The 23,373-nt window shown below is 41.8% G+C and overlaps 1 protein-coding gene across 1 annotated transcript in view; it reads left to right on the forward strand.

Moving 5' to 3' along the window:
• The window catches only part of LOC126539132 (TBC1 domain family member 2B-like), a 176,233-nt gene that overhangs the window by 1,221 nt on the left and 151,639 nt on the right, over positions 1-23,373 (forward strand). Inside the window, exons 2-11 of the mRNA XM_050185863.3 lie at positions 1,879-2,035; positions 4,190-4,409; positions 6,811-7,052; positions 8,429-8,556; positions 9,131-9,265; positions 12,852-13,074; positions 14,840-14,946; positions 18,070-18,155; positions 19,015-19,111; positions 20,143-20,260. Of these exons, the coding sequence (XP_050041820.2) occupies positions 1,879-2,035; positions 4,190-4,409; positions 6,811-7,052; positions 8,429-8,556; positions 9,131-9,265; positions 12,852-13,074; positions 14,840-14,946; positions 18,070-18,155; positions 19,015-19,111; positions 20,143-20,260 (1,513 nt within the window). The remainder of the gene's footprint in view (positions 1-1,878; positions 2,036-4,189; positions 4,410-6,810; positions 7,053-8,428; positions 8,557-9,130; positions 9,266-12,851; positions 13,075-14,839; positions 14,947-18,069; positions 18,156-19,014; positions 19,112-20,142; positions 20,261-23,373) is intronic.

Raw genomic sequence — 23,373 nt, forward strand, 5'->3', positions numbered from 1 at the left:
GCGTTCGGGACTGAATGGCTCCCTCAAGTGCGGCCCCAGTGCGATCGTATTGCGCACACAAGTCGCGTCGGGAAAGTGGCTGCGTCTTTTTTTTTTTTTTTTTCTTTTTTTGTCATCGACACCTACGACTGCTCGGCGTTTTTTTGGCGATCGGTGGGTTTGCCGTCGCGTTGCACGCGCCTTCGCCGCCCGCCTACATTCCTTGAATTATTTATTCGATCGGTACGTGTTGCAGAGACACACCTAGCATCTGCTAGCTGCGAAAGAAAAAGAAGGCGGCCGCTTTGCGCAAGAGTCGTCCGAGTCCTCAAATTTCTGCTTACTTGAGGCCTTTTCTTGAAAGTGCAAGTACATTTTTAACGTGCAGCAGCACTTTGTTTGCTTTTGCAGCAAAAATCACAGAAGCTTCAAAGATTTACGACACTTGTTCTCTTCGCTTTCATCAAATGAGACGCTTGTATGGGCAACGCAAGAACATGACATCACCATAAAAAAAAAAAAAAAAACTTTTCTTTCTGCATGTCTGCGCATCTATCTTGTCTTCCGAGACGAGACGAGACTAAACTCTTTCCATGCTCTTGCTTAGTTTGAACAGGAAGTGCTTATGCATTTGTCAACAGGTTTTTATGTCTGAGCAGTTCAGTTTCTAAATGTACTTTTATAATGGCATCTCAAAATATGTAACAGTCAATTCTGCGTAATCTGTAACAAGTGACATGTCTTACATGGCATGCTTTAAAAGAGAGTTTAAGTAGAGTGGGTGCATACTGTTGTTGACATACCAAAATTATGGAAGACATATACTTGGAAGTAGAAATGCTGGTGGTGAAATCTTGCGACAAAATGATGCAATGAAAGTACAACAGACTGGAAATGTCTTTTTGTGTGCGTTTGTTTCACAACTTACACCTTTGACAAAAGAGAAGAGGGTGCCTTCTTGATTGTGTAGCTGCTAACACGTTCACATGTCTGGAACATAGGTCATGCATTATGGTGGAAGTTCCACTCACTGTGATTGAGCTCATAGTGACTAGGTGTCTCTGTGAGCACTGATGTTCTTGCGCATGACTCATCACATTGCAGTATATACCATGCGTACCACATAACTTCTGCCAAAATTTAAAAATGTGCAACTGAGCGCCACGTAGCTGGGCAGAAACAATGTAATTTTGTTTGCCATTGCTTGGAGCAAGTCAGACAAATTTTTTTTGTATTTTGCCAAATTACATTCAGTTAATAATTAATTAATCAAGTTATCAATTATTATATTCAGGCCAAAAGTGTCAATCAGAAAATTGTAGAAAATCCTAAGAAATTCCTGATCCAGCTTTCTGTTGCTCAATATGTGCTACCTAACTTTTTTTTTTAAAACCTAAAAAAAAAGCCTGAAAAATGCGATAACGTGATGTGCGACTAGTAGTTTGACTTGCTCCAAGTGACGGCAAATAATACTACCTTGCTTTTATCCATTTACATGAGACTTGCATATGTTTAAATTTTGGTACAAGTTACGTGGGACACACAGTGTATGAAGTGTCTGAAATGCTAACCTACCTGATCTCTGCTGGCGAAGTTCACTTCATTCCTGTGAAAGGTACATTGATGACTATTAGATGAGGGGCACAAATTAAGAAACAATTTAGACAGGATAAGCGCCACTACCAGCTGTTTTAGTAGGCCTCAAAAATTCAATAAGAAGTACTCCTAAATTCATCGGTTGCCTCTACAGATTACCTATACCTTATGATGACTGCCCACAAATATGTTCTTGTGTGTGCGCATTTTTGTTTGTTTTCACTTCTGCTTGCTAGCCCTTGTTGCATGATACAAGTAACCATGGTGTAGTTGACTTGTTTTCCTGGTGTGCTTTGTTTGCAGCACACCTCAGCGGCAGTATCACCTGGAAGCCAAAGACCGCCAGGCGAGTTTGTACTGGTTACAAGAACTGCAGCGCTATCGCCGAGCATACAGCCTTCAGAGGAATCTCAACCTCAAGCACAGCCGCTCTGTCTCGGACACATGTTCATCTTTGCAGGTTTGTGCATGCATTTTAAAGTGATAGAGTTCATGTAAAACATTTCAGTACCGTCGTTCGATAACTTTGTTCCTTAGGAACATGGAGCATTGAGTAAGGTCTCGTACAATTTCGAATGATATAGCAGCACCAATTGAGACACAGCCTGGAACATAGGAAGGCAATTCCAAGAAATATGTATGTGCTACCATATAAGCGTTATGTATATTGTTTGCTATATTGCAACGCTTACATATTTTTATGTATTAAAAGTGCTAGAACTGCACACAAAGCCAATAGAAGCTGCTGCAGCATTCTGACGTGACATGATAAAGGAGTTGAAATGGCTCCAAAACATTTGGTTCAGTTAAATCCTGTTATAGCTGTTTGGTGCTCATGTCATTAGTCTAGTGTCAAGTGCTTGTGAACGAGTTGGATTTCTATTAAATGTTTACCTTGGAGTGATCTTTAAAAATGTGGTCTTGTTCATACAAATGAAAAAAAAGTCACCTGGTATACAAGGCTATTGTGAATAAACACATACACTATGTTTGTGTCATTGCTCCTTTATAACAATGCAGATGGCCAAAGCATATTGTGATGTTTGTGAAAACACACCATCTATTTTGCATGCTGTGAACACTGTGCAACTTGACGCTATCATTATTTCACGTTCAACAGCATCATGGCTGTTCACTTATAGTATCTGCAATAAGTGAGGGAGACCACTTCCAAAGCACGGTGATAGGTATGAGCCTACATAGCGAAACTTGAGAGGAACACGCAGCTAAGCCAAGATAACGGGAGTTTGTAGACCAAACAATCTTGGGCTTTCTTCCCAGTTTACCTGTATTCTTGCAAGCAGAAACAGTATAGTATCCAAGATAAGACCCTCCTGAGATAAGAGGAGCATTTGGCTACAGGCAGACTGTCCTTATCTGTTTCGTCTTCCCCTGAGTTGGGGCAGTAATGTTTGTGTCACCACTGTCGGCTCGGAGTCTAGTGACGTGGATTCCGGTCAGGAAGTGAAACAATTCCTGTAATTCATCAGGCGTGTCAGGGTGAGTGGTGGTTGTCGCCTTCTAGGCGTTGTGTACTGTTGCCAGTGAGCAACTTCGGTGTTTTTCTTAAAGTGCGAAGTGGTGGGCGTGTCAAAATAGATGTGTAAAGACAGCTTAGACGGTGTGCAAGCAACGCATGCTTGTCTTTCCCTGTGAGAAGTAGTGTGAGCTGACCATTCGCTCAAAGAAAGATATATACAGTACACTTTCTTGTACAATATTTGTTTCCTCTTAAATGCTTCAACCTGCGGCATTGTCTTTTGCTTTTTGTTGATTCATCATTTCCCCCGGAGAGTCTCCATGTATGTGATGTGCTACAGTACAGTACGCTGCGGCTAAAACTTGCCTCTTACCCCATTATTTTCGCTAAATGTAGCTTGTTGAGATAGCACGTCTGACCACTTGGGCAATGAAATTTACATTCCAAAAACCACTGGCATTTACTTAACTCACTGTGGTTGCTAAACACTGTAAATTTCATGATCTTACTGCCCGACTTGTTAAGTTACCTCTTTCTTGCTTTGTTAAGGCCTGTCACTGGAATTCATTAGATATGTAGACCACACTTCGTTCGATGACTGCGTGGTGCTGTGATAGTAACTTTTTTCTTTTTTACATCAAGTAACAGTTCTGAAACAGATAACTCGTCACATCCCTATCTATGCTCAAGCATTGTAAGACTTAACACACGCGTCTTTGGAGGATACATCTGCTGTTACTGATGCACAAGGAACGACATTTTTTTCTTCTGCCAAGCACCACCAAGCAATAAAACAGAGCTTGTCTATGCAGGGAGCTGAGCTAGCAGGGTCAGTGTAATGCAGTGATTCCTTCCACTCGATTCTGTGCCACTTTATCACCCACCTTTCACGGCCAGCTGATTTTGTTGACATCACTCTGACCACTGACGAAGTGTGAAAAGGAATGTAATTGGAATACAAGAATTTTTTTGTTATCCTGATAAGGTTGCTTGAATTGTGTGACACATTTACAGTGCTAAACACGGAATGCAACATGAAATAGATACAGTTCCCATCTTGTATACTTCATGTTGTGCTCTCTTGTTACAGCGATGAGTACATGATACAACAGATTCGAGCAACTTTCGATGCAGGCAACAAGTGGACTTCTGCACAAGAAGCTGCCGCAGGCCGAGGAAGTGTCGGAAAACGACGAGCCTGACCGAGGCCTGCTCTTATTTCCGGTCGAGTGCCCCGCGACCGTTGTGGGAGAGCACATTGCCGTGCAGTCGCCTCCAGCGCCCCCTGCCTCTTCCGTGCTCTCCAACTTCAAACAATCATTTCAAAAGAAGCAACGATCTCTGAGCGGCGACGGTGAGCTGTGACTCTTGTATGTTTTCTAAACAAGGCGATGTTTAGGGAATACTTTAGCTCTATCTCTTTAAAGACATTCGCTGTTGAATGTAAAGCATGTCGCTGGAGATTGGTGTTTATTTTCTTTGCAGCACATCAGATTTTGGAAGACGGTCTGTGTGCTTTATGTTTCAACTGAACAGTGCCTATTGATATTGGATGTTACAGTTCAAATTATTGTGGTACTGATAACTCCCTACTGTGAAATTTTTTCATATTAGAAGAAAGCTTCAGTCCTGGGGCAGCTTTCTTGTGAGTGGTGGTGGTGTGCCCTCATGCTTATGTTTAAAAGAAAAGGTGTATCATTCCTTACAAAATGCTACAAACTATATATTTTACTCTATTATATAAACATTTACTGCTAGATGCACAGTAGATAGTGAGAACTTTTTTTCTTTCCTATTTACATCGTTAATTAGAAAAATAAGTTACAGCTTCAGTGCACTGGCATCTGAACAATCCCAGTTCCTTCTTGAAAGTTTTAAATATATTTTCCAAAGTAAGCTTATATTAGTACACATTCATCAGTAGGTATGTGCACTAGGAAGCAGCTGTAAAGTGGTTCTTTGTGAGATCACTTTCAAAGTGAAGCTTTCTTTGCCTCTTCCTTCGACCTTCCCAGTGCTGCTGCTGCTGCCTGGCTTGCGGCATTGGGGGGCGGGGGGTTATACATGACAGGAACGAGTCAGAGAGGAAAGACAACTTGAGAAACTCCTGTGGGCCCCACCACGTCGAATGTGCACAGTGCCCTCTGGAGCCCGCTGGGCATCACCACATTAGCCTCTTGACAGCTGTAGTTATCCGTGACCCCCTTCAAAAGCATAGAAAAAAAAAGTGTAGTGCTTCACTTCTCCTAACTTGCGGGTCCTGAGGGGGACCCAGATAGAACTATAGAGAGGAGGGAGGAGAAGAGGCAGTTCCCATGCCGGCGGGGGGGGGGGGTGGGGGTGCAGTGAGAAGGCAAGGAAATCCTACTACTATACGACAGCGGATGTGCGGAAACGGGATAAGCTTAAGTTCAAGGTGCGGTACAGTACGTTCCTGCTATTTCTGTACAATAAACACCCTGCAAGTATGTAAAGTGGACAAATTACACGGGGCATGCGGAAGCAGAGCTACAATAATTAAAGCACACCGCAGGGTCCAGGCTACGCTACGGAAGCAGTCGACCGTCAAATGTACATGCCGCAGTAGCTTCGCAGCTATGGCATTTCTAAAGGTTGCAGATTTGATCCCGTCCGCGGCAGCCGCATTTCGACTGGGGCGAAATAGAATACGCACATGCAGTTAGATTTTGGAACACGTTAAAGAACATCACGGTGTCGAAATTAATCCGTAGTCTGCCAACTACGCCGTCCCTCATAATCCGATTGTGGTTTTGGTGCATACTGCCCCACAATCCAATTCAAGTTTAATGCTTCTGCCACGATACAATGTGCCATGTGAGGCAATGAAAATGCCCAACCCTTTCAGTGATTATGAAATATGGTGCACAACAACGCCTCAAGCAAACGCCTCTCCCTGTCTGTTCCATGTACTACGCAGACAAACAGCAGTAGTGCATGCAAGGTAACATTTAACATCAACTCACCATTCGCATGTTACACTAAACGTTGAAGAAGTTAGGTTTTTGCCATCAACATCACTGCTAATTATTGTCAATCAAAGCAACCAGCACAGGAAACTTCATTTACATTGATTCCCATAGTGTGTGGTATCTGCGTAATTTCTTCTTCAATCACTTTCATTCAACAGTTGTTCTACCCAGTGAGATAAGATCTGTGACCGTTTAAGCAATAGATATCTAGTAGCTAATAGAACCTTTTTATTTTACTTGTGCTGTCAAATAGGTGTGATGAATGATGCAAGAACTTACATTTTTCTCTGTTGTACATCATTCGTTATTCCCATGTTTTTGTTTTTTCAAAGATTTGACATTATGTACCTCCACAGATGTGTGTATTTTGCTACATTAGTTGCTTTCATCTTTGTGGAATTTGTTCTTGATCTCGGTTTCTTGAGAAATTCATCAGTGACCGAGCATCAATGCATTGAAAAGCATCCATAACACTGATTTCACTGTATTATTTCTTTTCCTTTCTTACTTTGGTTTTGTAAAATAGGATGTAAGCAGTTTTTGTTACCTTTGAATCAAGATATATAAGGAGAAATATTAATAGCTCTGTCACACGTCCACTTTCGAAGCTTGCTTAACTTGATCTGCATTGAACTTGTTTAATGGACCCAGACAGATTGTGACTATGAGAAACATGTAATCTGCTCCATTAAGTGCCCGCAATCCTAGCATGTACCACTGTCATAATAAATGGCGTGACATTTCTTGGGCGTCAAACATTTGCAGACGGAAAGGTGGAAGGACTGAGCCACTTCTACACCGGAGAAGAGGAGGACAGTTATGAGTACGAAGACTATGACATTCCATCGTCGCCTTCAAAGCTGAAGTCGCCTGCCGTCTTCACTTCTTTCAAGAAAAGGCTGCAGGAATCCTTTCGGACTCGGCCCAAGGTGGAAGCTGAGATGTTTGCCTCGGCACCGCCAATTCTTCGAAAGCTTCACGAAGGGGTCTGCTGCAAGTGCAAAGAGGTATTGTGGGTCCAGAACAGAGACCTTGGCCGCTATCTTGTACACGTTCGAAAAGCCGACATTCGATTTCGCCTCACGCGATTGGACTAGATTGACCTAGGCTGCGATATCAGCGCAGCCTGGACAATCACGCGAGGCAAAATCGAACGTCGGCTTTTAGAATGTGTACAAGATAGCGGCCCTTATTTCGGAAGTTACACGGCAACTTAAGTAATGCCATAGTTTGGGCTAGTCGATCTGTCTCACTGAGAAATTGAGTAGCACTGCAAGCACGAAGACAGATACACAATGTGATGTCACTCAACAGCAGACAGTGCCACGTGTTGCTGCAGCATGCACCATGTCCTTGTAGTTGTAGCGCCACTCAATTTTTCTGCATATCCACATCCTGTTGCAGTATCCACATCAGCATTGCAGTACACGCACAACGCACACAGGATGTGGATATGCAGAAAAATTGAGTGGCGCTACAACTACAAGGACATGGTGCATGCTGCAGCATGCACCATGTCCTTGTAGTTGGAGCGCCACTCAATTTTTCTGCATATCCACATCCTGCAGCATGCACCATGTCCTTGTAGTTGTAGCGCCACTCAATTTTTCTGCATATCCACATCCTGTGTGCGTTGTGCGTGTACTGCAATGCTGATCCGAGTCACTCTCCTCTCGAAGTAGGCCTACATAGGCAGCATGGCTTGTCGAAGAACAGCTACAAGACAAGCAAATATCTTATAAAAAAAACTGCATATTTAAAAAGTTTAATTCATTATTAAGAAAATATTTCATGTAGGTTTTGATCCGTGCTGAATTTTTTTAAAACGGTAAAGAAGTGTGGTAAGGAAAGCTGGTTGTCAGCATTGGTTACAATGGTACACTGCACCAAGAAATTATGGTTACAGCTTTTGGATAATTTACTTTCTTGTTCACGATTAGAGTTATAGGTAGAAAATGTTCTAATCTAGGATGGTTAAAGAGATTACCGTGATAAAGGAATTGTGAATCCCAGCATGTACATCAAATCAGAATTCTTAGGAATAAAAGAATGTTTTAACATCATGAGGGTAAATATACTGCAATAAATGAATAAAGCACTTTACAAGTGACACAGCAAAGACGGAAATCCGATAGTTTCTTTAACAAGTGCAGCTATTACTCTGCCCCATCCCTCTTTTTTCGTAAAATATCGCTTTCACAAAGTACATCGAGAACACTTGTACCTTCATTTGTTTCATTTAGCCCTTGTCTTCAAGTGTGCTGTGTTTTCTAGAGATCAATGTGTGCAAACTCACCCAACTTCCATTTTTCTTTTATCTGGAATAGTATCTATGGCTCTGTGTGTACGCTGTCCACTCATTTCATGTCACTCGTCTCTAAAGCTGGAACGAGAAACAAGTGCCTTACGGGACGAGCTCCAGTGTAAAGATGACGAACTGATGGCGAGCAAGGAAGTGATAAAGGTCCTCCGACAACAGCTGGACCTAGGAAGCAGGGAACAGGAGACGCTGTAAGTGATTATCATTGTTATTATCATCAGATGGTAAAATCCAGCCGTGTGTGACAAAAGATCAGGTGATGTGAACGAGATTAGAAAATTCGTGAGATGAGGGGCGGGGGTAACCGGGGATCATTGGGTGATGTCTTCATCCTGGCAGGGGACATAAAAGTGGACGATTGTGATGATAATGAGCTAAAGCTAACAATACCTTACCAAGAGTTATTTCACAGTGTAGCTAGTGTCGCTCACTGTGTGCCAATAATACTTTGAAAGCAATTGAGTTAACATTGTGAGTTGTATCAGCCAACGTACATTTTTGCATCATTTCGTGTGCAGCAACATAAGTGGAAACTGTGTCAACCATACTAGAATTCTTTAATGTACTGGTACTGCTTTTACTGCTGCATCCTCCTTATGTATAACTTTGTTTTTTTTTTTTTTTTTTTGAAGACAAGAGCAGTCTCAGTTTGATATCAGCACAGCTTATGCAGATGTGTGGATATGTATTAACATTTCGTTTGCATCAATTGATGTCTGCTGCCCCCTTGAACACTGCTACAACAGTTTCTTTGTTATTTCACAGCATAAAGCTGTATGCGAATTCAAGCAATGAAAACTACACACGGATGCTCCATGAGAAGGACAAGCTTCTTCTCGAGCTCAGAAACGAGCTTTACATGTGCAAGCTGCAACTTGAAAGCACACAGAACAGGCGATGGTAAGTGGCCACGTTTTTGCTGGGTACACACGAGTGAACAGATTCGCTTATGTGCACAGATCAGATGCATAGAATAGAGGACACAGACTAAGGACTCAATAAGTATGTGAAGGACTAACGACACAGCAAGTTACGTGCACACGAAGTCAACGGACAGTCGAACCAAAAAAAGTATAGAAGTAGTTTACTGTTCTCTTTTATCAACATGTAGAGATGACAAGGGAAATGAAAATGGATGAAAAAACAACTTGTTGCAGGTGGGAGCTGTACCTACATCCTTTGCATTATGCGGGCAATGCTCCACCACCGAGCTACCGCAATAGTCATTCTCATGTCCGCTTTCTTCTGTATTTGCTTATATGTATAAAAGTAAAACCATGTTAATATGTACCTGTTTAATTAGTAATTCCGATTTAAGTATAGTCGCGGGGAATCCCCCGCCCTGTCACCACTGTACCTAATGTATTGGCTGTTGCTCAACACATTCCAAATGGTTAGTGTGTAGCATTTACATCATTTTTCAACGCATACAAATGCGGAATCGTTGAAATGTTGTGCATGCAGACCATAGATAGTGAAACTTTAGCGTACAGACATTTCGCAGACTGCAGTCGCCACCAATAGTGACGTCAAAACAAGGGAGCCATGACATGTTTCTTGCTCCCATAGCAATGGCACGAGCACGAGGAGCAGTATGGGAATGCTGGCATGGTGAGCGGCATCAGAGCCAGCTGTAGAAGAAGATGAAGAACGTGTGAACAGTGGCACAAGTGCGTTTGCGTGGTTACGCCGAGGGACGGCGACGCTCAACCCAAGAACAGGCATCTAAGAACTGCGCTCTAAAAAAATGTTCAGTCAGAAGAGCCAGTAAGCTTCAACAACAAATAAGTCAGTAAACAGGATAACACACAAACAAGTGAATAGAATTCTGGAACTAAGACATGATAATAAGAGATAATAATAAATGCGTTTGAGGAAAAGCTCCTTGTACTCGGAATATTCGTTGATTTTTCAAAAGCATTTGACCTGCTTAATCATGATTTACTGGTACGTAAACTCAATTACTATGGCATTAGAGCAACGAGCTTATCTTTAATTCAATCATATTTGAAATATCGTAAACAAATGGTCCCCCTTAATCACGCTGTATCAAACTCACAACCTATCCTCTCTGGTGTACCCCAAGGCAGCATTCTGGGGCTGCTATTATTTAATATCTACATTAATGATATATTTTCTGCTCCTCTTCCTGTGCACATAGTAGTGTATGCAGAGGACCTCACAATGCTTGCCTCAAGTAATGCAGAAACTGACCTCCTAGCACTCGGCAATCAGTTCTTAGAATTCCTGCGTCAATGGTCCTTTAAGAATTTCCTAAAAGTAAACATTACCAAGACAGAAGCAATATTGTTCCGAGCTAAAAACAGAACGGTGCGCGCAAATCTCGACCTTTGGTTAGCAAACAAAAATATTGAGGTCATGCCAGTTGTGAAATGTCTTGGTGTTGTTTTGACCGAGTCTCTTAATTGGGATAAACATATTGAGAATATCTGCGCTAAAATAAACAGGATTAATGGCATCCTATGTCGCCAGAGGCACACACTTCCCCCTAAAGTGAAAATATTAATTTACAATGCATTTATATTGCCACATATAACTTATTGTCTCATGGTCTGGGGGACAACAACCAAGCGGAACCAAATGAAAATTCTAATTGCTCAAGAACGAGCAATTAGATTAATAGCTTATGTACCGTGGTGTACTCATACGGGTCCCTACTTTGCAAGCTTTGATATCATGACAATATCAGAGTTATTCCCATTCAAGTTAATCTCTATGTATAAAAACGCTGTTTCCACTAAGAATGAGTTCCTTTTATCAAGTCTCAACCTGACACATTATCTCAATATTCTGCAAAAGAACAACATCATACTTGAAGAGACTTCACGGCATAAATTAATCAAACTTATTCCCATGTTTGAATGTATATAGTTCGTGATTAGAACATATATATAGCTTCATGTACCTTCATTTTAATTGCATTGTATCTCGGTTGATTGTAAATGAGTTTCCTGTGCATAGAATACGTGGAGTAGTTTTGTTAAATAACGTCCAGTGATAGTAGAGGCGTCACCTCATGCAAATGTCAGATGTAGATATTTTTGTGGCTGTATTTGTGAGTGCGCTCTACCACTGCTGTTGTGATCAGCTGCTGGGCTATATACACCCCGGCAGAGGGCGCAGGGTGGCTCTCAGCGGCAACAACGCAGCTTCTTGCCTTGCGTCCTCTCTTCTTTGTTGCTGATGTAACCTTGAGAGAGTTAATAAAATATATTGTATATGTATAAGAATAAGCTGGAAGAATATGCCACAAAGTTATATAACTAAGACTACGCAGGAAAGAAAAATATGTAAGTACACCAACGAAAGGACAAAAGAACATTCAAACGAAAACAGCCAGGAAGTTTGACAGCAGAGCAGTTCAATAAACAGGACGAGACTAAGAAAAGCAAATAGAGATCAGAATGAATATGGAACATAATTCGATAAATAAATAAAGTAACGGACTTGTGAAATAAATGTAAAAAAAAATGAAATTTAATCACATACACACTCATTTCAAACTGTGTTGAAAAACATGGCAAGGTGTTGTCAGTGCCGAAGTATATTACATCTAGGTATGCAGCGACTTGCGGCCACATTTACCGTATCTTTTCTAGTGACTCTAGGTCAAACTGCATCCCAATGCTCTCTAGCAGCCTTTGCGGTAAGCTGGAAATAGGATCATGCATGTGCGCTGACGGCCAGTTAACACCTCTTAATCAGTTTGTTTAACCATGGATTGGAACGCTGTTCACAGTTTTTCTGACTGAAGACTAGCTAGCGTGACAGCGCTGATAGCATTACTACCCTCGCCGGTTGCTGGTATGATAATGTTAGCATGTTGATGTTGCTTATACTCGTTAAAAAGATTGCTGCACGCATTTCTTGTGGCTGTGCTTGTGTATGGCAGCCATAGTGATCCCGAGAACTCAGCAAGTCAGCATATCATGACGCATCTACCACCTCTCGTGTACTAAAATCACAACCAGTTCATACAAACAAGTAGTACGGCAAATTATTTTGGGCATCCTAATGCTTGCCATTATCTTTTTGCTAAGATCTAGAGTACTTTGACCTTCATTTAATGCAGAAAAAAAAAATATAGGAGTTGAAACGTTATGTCACTACTTCTTAAGCAGAATATAATGTACACTGTGATCCAATGTTAAGGGGAACGCAAGTGCAAAATGCCTGCAAATGTTTTTTTTCTCTGACGAGCCTCGAATCGCATGGATTTGCAGCAGCTTACTTCTAGATGGTAAACCTGGTACCTTGGTACCCTTCTACACACCTGTACAGTGCTTTGGCCTAGCTTCAGCTGGTACTTGTTGTTAGATTGTAAACAGAGTAAGCCATACGTTTTCGAGCGTTCCCTTTAAATAGCGCAGCCCACTACAGCTGTAAGAAATTCAAATCCGTACCCTTCCAATTAGATCTCACCTTCCATTCACCTTCTTTCCATATCTGTTCTTTGTTCCCGCAGTTCTGTGGAGAGGGAACTTGATGATTTGAAAGACCAAAGCTCTTTGTACCAGGAAGTGCTGAAAGAAAAAGACAGGCTTTTGATGTCGCTCACCAACGAGCTGCACGACATTGAGGAAGAGAAGAAGGAAGAGCAGGCCACCATAATGCAGGCCGAGCAGGCGGAAGAGAACGCCTGTCGAGCCCAGATGGCAAAGATGGTTGAGGAGATAGAGCAACTCAAGGCAAGTCGGACATTCCCCGTTTTCATGACCACGTTCCTCTACTTACAGGGGCCCTAAAGTACTTTTCTAACCAATCATATAATGGTCTCAGTCTTAAAGGACCTCGTCTCATGAATCTCACGGTGTAAACATTTTTTGAATCCATCAAGTATGAGAGGAGTTATCGTACCGATGTGCAGCTTTCTCTTTTTTAGTCTCCGTTAGCACACTGGAAGCTACACAGGGGAGAAGCCAAAGCCCTGCTCAAAAGACGAGAGCCTTGGTGGCAAAAGGGCAGCACCTAAAGATAGCTACAGTAGACTACAGTGGCTACGCAGCATGTCACTGCTATTTTGGAGGCCACAAGGAGCAGGCACAGCTACCTGCGACTGTCATGCATAGACTGGCAGTCCAAAGATGAAATTATTTTTCTGTCCTTTTGAGCTCGCAGACATATATATGTTGAATTTATTTGACTCAAAATTTGTAAATATATATTAATGGGAACATTCTTGGCAATCACGAAATCAGCCAATAGCTGTAGTGGGTCCGGCAGCTTGCAATGGCGCTGCATGTTGACATTATGTGAGAGTGAGAGCCAGTGACTTTTTCTGTTTTGAACACAAGATTGTAAATTCCCTGCTGCATGCAGTGCGATAATATTTGGCTCTCCTCTTCACAGGAGCCTCTTGTAAAGCTGCAATGACGCTACTAAGGTCTTTTGTAGGTGCATTGACGTTTTCATATTGCATGATCTCTGCAATGCTGTCACGCTTTCAAATGGCCAGTCTAATGTGCCATTTCACTGAGTGCTTGGCCAGAACTTCGGTTTAGAATTTTAGTTTAATTAAGCTGTTTTCACAAAGCGGCAAACACTGTGATGAGTTGGTACAGATCCATGGTTATACAGGCAGCACAAAACAGAAAAGATCACATAGTGCAGATGACGCAAGTGCTATGAGTTGTCTTGCATTGCGTGTACCTTGTGTTCTTGTCTTCTTTGCACTTCCAGTAGCCACGGTTCAAACAGCAGTAGCTTTATTGTTATAAAACAACAGGCCTAAGTAAAGCCTTTACCACCACCTGTATACTATCACATGCTTTCTTACACTCGTATTCTAGAATGTTCCTCCACATAACATTCCACCTTGACTTGATTCAAATTCTTGGATTTTTACGTGTGAAAATTACAATTTTATTATGAGACACGCCATAGTGGGGGGACTGCGGATTAACTTTAATGACCAGGGGATCTTTAACATGCCCGCAATTCACAGGACAAGGGTGTTTTTTGAATGCTGCCCCATCGAAATGCAGCCGGCATGGCCGGAATTTGATCCCATGGCCTCGTACTTAGCAGGGCAACGACATAGTCACTAACTCCACCTTGACATTAGAATGTGAATGGTAGCGAGGGCATCCCTCAAGGGAAGTGATCACTTAGCTTTGTCAACACCCCACTTGCCAGCTAATATGTTATAACCAGCTGTCCTTGGTGTCCATTTGAACGTCCTAGAGTGACCTGTTTCTCAAAAAACTTCTGCTTCCTACAGGAATCACCGGAAACAGTACTGGTATGCAGTGTCTTCTTTTGTACATACGCGGCACTGTGCTCCAGACTACCTCAGTAAGTTTAGGTAGAGTTTCAAGTTGAGGCTAGTTTGTGAATACTGGAATTAGTCTTTTATTTGTTGATGCGTGGCTGTTTAGGTTTTAAACTTTCCTAATGCCAAAACCTCACAGCTTCTTCTTTTTTTGTTCTTCTTCTTATAAATTTTCATTTTAGGATGCAGTCTCAGCATTCCATGTGCAGAACAAATTTCTCAACAAGGAAATTCTCGAACTGAATGAACTTCGGTGGAACTCGGAGGAGAGAGAACGACAGCTCATCATGTATGTGTTCATGTGAATTGCATTCCTTGTGTTCTATTCTCTTTACAAATTTGTGCTGATTGCAGTTAGGGTTTGCGAGCTTTTTATGAGCTGACAGGTGTTATGCTCTGGCTAGTCAAACTGAGTCATGTGCTATTCAAATTAACATAGATTTTGGTGTGTTCTATTCTGAGGTTTAAATGTTGTGTGCCAGGCTAGTCAAACTTGTCACGCTAGCCAAACTAGCATGGTTACTGGTATGTTTCGTTTCTCGATATGCTGCGTGAGAACTTAATGACATCACAAAAATGATAGGAAGTCGGTTCCGCAAGAATAGTGCACAGATGAAATTCGAAACTTACCTTAGTGTACGTGTACTCATTCATGCATGCTGTTTTGTGGTGAGGAATACTGTCTAGGTCATGCAACTTGTTCCTACTTGCTTTAGATACCTTTGGTTCTGCAGAAATAACTCGCTTGCATGTGTTCACTTACATTTAAATTCATTTTTATATACGTGTGCTACAGGTGTTAGCCATATCTTCTGCAACTTTGCCATGCTGCCGTAAGAGTACAAATACAGCACACATCATTTACCACAGTGTTGTCGCCATATTTCACCTATGGAAATCAAAGCGTTAACGGTTTCCTGTAATAATGTAAAGCAGCTTGCAAATAAATTTCAACTGCTTCAGTAAGGTGTACTGCATGGTGTACTTGACAAGCTTGGAATGGAGCAGTAGGGCCTGTTGCATTGGTCACTCTTTTCTTCAGTCCACATTTATGAAACACATCATACGCCTCATTGTGCTCCACCAACAAACCTAATTGTGGATTGGTCATTGCTAGGTTATGTTGGTTCATACTGTACAGATAAAGATTAAGGCAGAAGCAAGTTTCAGATATTGAAAAATCATGCACAAATATTTTTTTCAATCACACCTTCGGATTCTAGAGCTTTTGCACATAACCTTGCGAAGTTTTCTGCCTTCTGGATCAATATTTTAGCCGTAATAGATGTATCACATTTGCCAACCAATTTTTTAGTGGCAGACACAAAAATAGGGCTTTTTCCGCGCCACGTTGCTGATATGCTACATTTCCTATTGCGGTCACGTTGGTTTTGTTTGAAAGAGCCACCTTTTCATCCCTCCGTTCACTCACAAACAGCAAATTGCGGCATAGAGGAGTCCTACCATGTGAGCCTATTTGCAGAGTGAGCGCACATGACCGAAATGCACCCTCCGATTGGTGGAGCCAGTCTGCGTACCTGCCTCGCCATCTTTTTCGCATGATCACCTGGGTCTTGCAATGTCAGATTCTACTCAAAAGCTATTAAGTCCGCATAAGTTTGGTAAAAAAATGTCGGAAGTTGTCTTACAGCTTCCAGAAGTGCCCCACATCTGCTGAAACCTATGTGGCTAACTCACCTGTTGTGTAAAAGTCAATGCTCTATAGCTCTGTCGCGCTTACCAGATTTGTCTGGCAGTTATAGCACGTCTGACAAGAGCCGTATTCGACGAGACGCTATATATGATGCTGCAGCCTGCGGAATTACTTCAAAAGCAGATTCAAGTGGTAGAAAAAACTAAAACTGCTAGCTACAGCTTCATTCATAAAACAGGACTTGTTTAAGCATACTGACAACGGTGAAGCGGGGCCGGTGATGGCATCCTCATGAATCTGCATTCAATATAAATGCTTTGTTGTGACCACTCTCGACGAAGAAGAGCATGAATGCGCCTTGTTATGAAGCTAGTTATCACAGTTGAGAATCGCAATGATGTGGCTTTGGCAAGGAGCTAGCTTTCTGCGGGTGAGCACCAACCAAAGGGTCAGTTTCCTTGCTGTAAACATTGCTATTTCACGTGCGGTGCAAAGCACTGGAAGTACACAAACAATGCTGGATGAAGTTTCTTAATGTTTCACAACACTGCCTTCGTAACAAAAGCGTAACGCAATCACTAGGCTGGTGCTGACGCCACGGCTTCTTACGAGGCAGTTCAAGGCTGTGGCCAAGACAGTTGTGAATTGTTTTTGCAGTAACTGAAAGAACATCTTCTAAAATATTAATGGAGCTTCACTCGAATGCAGACGCAGAAGAAATTAATGTGTTAATGTGTAGTAGGCAATTTTGTTTGTTGCGCAAGTTTGAAAACATTGCTTCCTTTTTTTTCTTCGATTTTATCAGTTTGGTTTCTTTTTGGTCTGTGTCCAACCTTCCAACGAAATTTTCTCAGCTTCTGCAAGTTCAATTTTGATTATCTATTCTTATTTAAAGGCTGAGTGTTTAATGAGTGGAATAAGCTTACCAGCTAGTGCGTGATAAACCTGTAAGTTTAAAAAGACTTTATTAAGCCTGCACTGACGAGTGTCGGCTATGCGCAACAAATCAGAAAAAGAAGTTTTTCTTGCCGAGTTTCAGTACGAGTACTAAATGGCTAAATGTCTTCGGCCAACACTGAGTAACAGGCAGCAAGCGTCAGAGTTGAAAACGAAGCCTAGAGTGACGTGAGGTGAAGCCCACTTCCAGTTTCCTGCCTGGGGGTTTCTCCCCCTCCCTCTATCGCTGAAAAAATTTCTGCAAATTATATTTTTTTATTATGCTTATTTTGACGTTTTTTGCACATTTGAATAGAAGATAAACATTTTTTGGGGGGTACTTATATCTCTTCTTTAAAAGGTTAATCAAAGTATGTCATTTTACCAGCATGAACTTTAAATGCTCACAAATGCTTTTTTTCTAAATGAGCTAGAATGATAAAAACACTTGTACCCCTTAATAACTGTAGGCTACACGGGTATACAATTTTACAAGAACTGTGCGCTAGATTTTTTAAAAGGTTGTCGTAAAGGTAGCTCAAGGAAAAAAAAGTAAAGCATTTTGTCTTGTTCTTCCTCAGTCCTTGTCTTCATTTCATGTGCTTTTTATTGCCCAACTATCTTTTATCTGCTATTAATGTGTAAGTTGCCATCACCTTCCCCTTTACCTTTTGCAACCTGCTTCCCTAGCACTCTCAAGAACAATTTGCTCACGTGAACATGCCATGTCCATGACTTTGTGTCTAGATGATAGTGAATAAGCCGCTTCAATTGGTCTCTTTATTTTTTTTCTACTTCTTCTCTTTGTTATGCACCCACCAGAAAATGCTCAAATGCAGAAGCTAGGCATTACCAGACTCAGAGCAAGCTTCTCTTCCTTCTCAAAGAGCTCAACAGCCCGCAGGAAGGCAAGTGGGGACTCATTTTACTGACTTCACTACTCTCACAAGACCCGGAAGCATTTCACAGAGGAATAGATGAGGAACTGCGCGAGTAGGCCGAGATGCAAGATGTCAAATGCGAGACCGTTCAAACTAGATAAAGCCACCGTTCGTTAAGTAACAGGCATCAGCTCCATAGCTGATGCCTGTGACCTAACAAACAGTGGCTCATGAGCAATAAGAATTTGCAGTGCATAAAAGTCATCTGTCAAAGGTTATCTGTGTAGTGTGTGATCATAGGCATACTGCACAATTTGAGACTTAGATAAAAGAGTGAATTTAGTAAACAAAGATGGTTAATTTGATGCATGCTTCAAATACATTCCTTGATTCGAGCTTGGGCTGTTTCAGATAACTTCCTCCCATACTCGCATTAGTAGAATTAAATCAATTAAATTCTGGGGTTTTATGTGCTGAAACCATGCTCTGATTATGTTGCTTGCCGTAATGGGGAACTCTGGATCAATTTTGACCACACAGGGCTCTTTAACGAGCACCTAAATGTAAGGTCACGGGCATTTTTGCATTTTGCCCTCATCGAAATGTGGCCGCCGCAGTCGGGATCAAGCCTGCAATCTCAAGCTCAGCAGCGTAACTTTAGCAGAAGTCAAATAAATGAAGTAAACATGAAAATATGCCACACACATAGTGAAGAACCTGTTTTTAAACTGTTTGTTATTACTTGGATGAAGTAAACATGAAAATATGCCACACACATTGTGAAGAACCTGTTTTTAAACTGTTTGTTATTACTTGGTTTCATAATAAAAGAAGGATAGTGTAGTTTAATTAGCCGCTGGTCTTATGAGCAACATTTTTCGTCTAGGTGAATCCGGTGTGCAAGCCATTGTCAGCCAGCTTCTTGAAGAAGCCATGCATGACCCCACTGTTCCTAAAGAGGTCCAGGAATCTTTTCTGACTAGGTAAGCACATAGTTCAATTCACAAAATATACAGTAGTGCCGAAAGTACACCAGTGGATCTGAACTTTGTCTTAGCTAGACTTGGATATAACGTTAGTTAACCAATTTTGGTGAACTGTGTATTTTGTAACATCGTCGAAAAAGCTGCATGCCCGTTTATAACCAACAATACTGTTGTCACTTTGTTCTTGGATTTTAAAGTTATGACCTTCACACCAATGACTTAATGAAAAAGCTCAGTAGTGCATGTTTGATGCTATTTAGCACAATACATTTATTTCCGTTCGGTACATTGAATATGTAGCCAACTTCTCACTTTTTCACAACCATTTGACTTATTGTGTAGAAACACAGAGACTTGCATACGTCACACACTTGAACCCATTAATTACCTCATTAAAAAAATGCAGTTTGCATTTTAACATTTTGTGAATTTGCTGACAGATCCACTCCCCTTTCTGCAGCTATGGCATAGTGGCATTTTTGGTTTCTTGCAGTTGTAAGATTGCTTGCATGGTTCAACACATATTAGAAAACAATGTCTCTTTTTCATGATGGATGTTTGCATGAACTAATCAAGTTGCAAGAAATAGTTTTTTATGTTTCGGCCTCCCATAGAATAATATTTAGGTCAAGTGATGACTTAATATGCAGGAGCAAATATATGGAACTGAGTATTCAAAATTATCTCCAGTTCATAAGCTGTACTGAGCAATATTCCAACCGCATCTCATACACATACACAAAGATGTTTTTCTCTATATATTATCATATTTGTTGGGCATCTTATGTCTATGTTTGCATTGGCTTTTATGTCTATATTGTATTTATATGGTGTTCTATTGCACTGACAACTTTCAATCTCTGTACAAGCGTACATAATGCTAAGAAAACCTGTACATTACCTAACAAAATTTTTGATATTTTTGCATGGGCCCGTTTCTAGCCTAGTCATCTAAGGGCCCCAATAGTCACATTGTAAGCTGCACTTTATAAAATTCTCCATCTTAAAATGTTTTTATTTTGTTCCAGTGATGATGTCTACGACTCATATGGTTTCAACCGAAAATGGGGCAAGGAGTGTGACGTCGTTGTCTCCAAGGCAGAGAACCTGAGGAGGAAGTCCGAGCATATCTCGAGCACCATGCAGGTAGAAACGCAAGAAAATATACAAAGCCATCTGCACGTAGCCGATGTGAGCGTGCACGATCGGAAGTGTTGACAAACTGCCTCTGGAAAATCCACACACAGACACACGTCGAGTGCCTACCCAGGGATTAATATTTATAGAACACTACTTTCAAAGTATTCAAATAAAACCCAGCATAACTTGCTCGTTCTGTGTAATGAAAGGAGCCCTTCTTGAGAGCTAAACAGGAAATGGATGGGAAGGTACAAAGTGAACGTGTAGCACTGCTTGCAAAAACAGCAGGCTTCATATAAAGAAGCATTAAAGACACAAATGAACTGAGCTGTGTAACAGACCACCGTTCTACAATACCAGAAAAAGCCACTCTTATTGTGATATGAGGCATGGTAGGCTAGAAAAGAAGCGAAAAGCAAAGACAGGTGGTGCCGCCGCCTTAAAGGGACCAACAACTGCCTAGAATGTGTCACAAGATTTTGGTGGAAATGGGAAGACCATGATTTGCAGTGACAGAATTGAGCATGAAATTTTAAATTGGCACAGAAAGTCATCAAAAACGGTACCTCGCGCCACTTTGCAGTGAAACCTCGGTAGTAGGGCGGTATGCTGACCACGCTGTGGCGAGCCGTTGCATCGCTCATTGCCTGGCGGCGCATACGAGTGCTTTTGCACTTGCACGAGTTTGCAAGTGTGTGCCCCGGGTTCTGTGGCCTCCCTGTGACGTACGAAATGTGTTAGACTAATTTTAAGCCAATAAATGGGCGTCGCGAGCACTACATGAATAGCACAACTACTCTACCACTTCCCACCAATGCCGGCGTAGAATCACAGTGGTGCTAAGCTACCACTGTTTTCAGGATGTTTGCAGCGTACGACTTCATAAACACGATCGTGACTGCAGATAGACAAATTCTGATGAAAGATGTTTTACAATGTTTTCTGTGTTACTGCTATAGAAATGGACATTCTGACTGGTAAGCTTTACATTGCACTAAAAAAAAAAAAATTCAACGATGATTATGGTACTCCCTAACGTGAAATTTGAGCACAGCTCTATACGTGTTTTCTTTTGCAATATACTGAGGCAAAAAAGTTGAGGGATATGTAGCAGAGTTGGCGAACATCAAATATCTGATCTGTGGGTCAAGCGCGTTGGCTTGTATACATGACTCGTCGAAGATCTTAATGTAATCGCTGGTGTTGTGTGGCTTCCAGAAAGTACTACACAATTCGCGTCATGCATACAATCAAATTACAAAACAATCGCAAACCATGACAATCGAAACGAGCGCGAACGAGATGAAACCAACCAAAGCAAACAGCTTGAGTGAGAGCCGACGCGAACAGACGATAGTACGAAACGAGCGGTCTGGCCGAGACCAGTTACGATGATGATGATGATGTATGGGGTTTTATGGCGCAAGGGCCAGGAATGGCCAAAGAGCGCCATGTCTGTGGTAGTGGGTGTGCAGTGTAACTATGATTACTATGAAATTGGTGTGACGTGGCTGTAAAGGGGCCTTAAAATATACGCTCTACATTGCGTAAAATCTGTGTAATAAAATTATGGCGATGACATATGACCTGTACTATGAGCATTTCGATGCATTTAAAAAGAATGATACAATAGGTAAAATATATCAGATTATAATAAATGCTAGAGCACTACTGCCTCCTTAGAGCCCTTGAAACACAAGGGTCTGGAGGCATGTGCTATACCGTACAACTATCCCAGCGGCATCCTCTAAAGAGAGGAAGCGCTAGGAATGCATGGGGCTAATAACATGTAGGACCACATCTCTCAGAAAACCTAGGACTGTGTCTGTGTTAAAAAGCGGTTCTGGGCCGAGGAACATTACTGGATGGAGAGGGATGTGCTGTCTGTAAGCTAAGGAAAAATGTTTCGTTCTTTCAAATTCGGCTTCGCGACACTCCAGAAGGACGTGGAGCACAGTCAGCCTCTCCCCGCATCTACCACAGGTTGGAGGCTCACTTCCGGTTAGTAGAAAATTATGGGTGCCAAACGTGTGTCCTATTCTGAGCCGACAGAATAGGACATCTGTTCGGCGCGGTTTTGTAGTAGAGGGCCAGAATCCTAACTGTGGTTTTATCAGGTGGAGCTTATTATTCGTTTCCGCGTCCCACATGCGTTGCCAGTGGTCCCGCAATCTCCTTCGCAAGAAAGGCCTCAGGTCTGTGACAGGCACCGCAGCGGTAGGGTAAACAGTTTGCGATGCGATTGACGTGGCCATCTCGTCCGTCAGAAACGCCAGTACACATAGATTGGTTGGTGGGTCCGCATGACACCAGTTTCTCACGCGCAGATCACTGAAAGGACTGCTATCATTGGTCTCCGCCGTTTGTGGCTCGTGCCTTTCATATCGTTGCTCCGCTTTCGCTCTTCCATCTTTCGCTGAGCTCGTTCACTCGGTTACGCCGCTGCCACTTGCTACAAGTGGGCGCCTAGGAACTGCTCTCTTAAACATGGGCACCACAAAAATTGATTGTCGGTCCCCCCATTGAAAGTGCCCGTACCTATTTCTCTGTGATGCCTCAAGAATTAGACGAGGTCAGCTGGGTCCCAGTTAACTTTCTTTATTGCTAAGGATGGACTACATTGTTATGAAGTAGCCAAAGAGTGAACTTGGCAAGATTCACGAACATTTAGTGAGCCACAATTGCCCAAGTGTGAGAAAGGACTTCAAATTCTGCAGTGTCACAATAACGTACTTGTGGGTTTCAACGGTCCAACGAGTTTCAGAGTGATATTAAAAAAAAAAAAGAGACAAAAAATTAAAGGTTACTAAAAGAAGGGCCGCCTTCATTTTGTCGTCAAGTCATTTTAACAAATTAACAAAAATTGAGCTTAGAAAGAATTCTTCATCAGTCTATGCTGATTTACTCCTTCTCCTGAGTGTCTGTTCAAGGTGAACACTGAGAGATTGTGGAAATGTTTTGTCAAAAGCCCAGCTAGCTTAAAGGGCATCCGTGGCTTCTTTTTTTCCTTCCCGTAGAAGTGGGTTTAAATTCCCCTTTGCCTTCTGTCACACACAAGATTGTTGATTTCATATAAAAACGGCAAAATAATTTAAAAATGCGAAAAACACTGTACCAAC

The sequence above is a fragment of the Dermacentor andersoni genome, chromosome 11 (assembly GCF_023375885.2).
Source record: "Dermacentor andersoni chromosome 11, qqDerAnde1_hic_scaffold, whole genome shotgun sequence".
Taxonomy (NCBI): Eukaryota; Metazoa; Arthropoda; class Arachnida; order Ixodida; family Ixodidae; genus Dermacentor; species Dermacentor andersoni.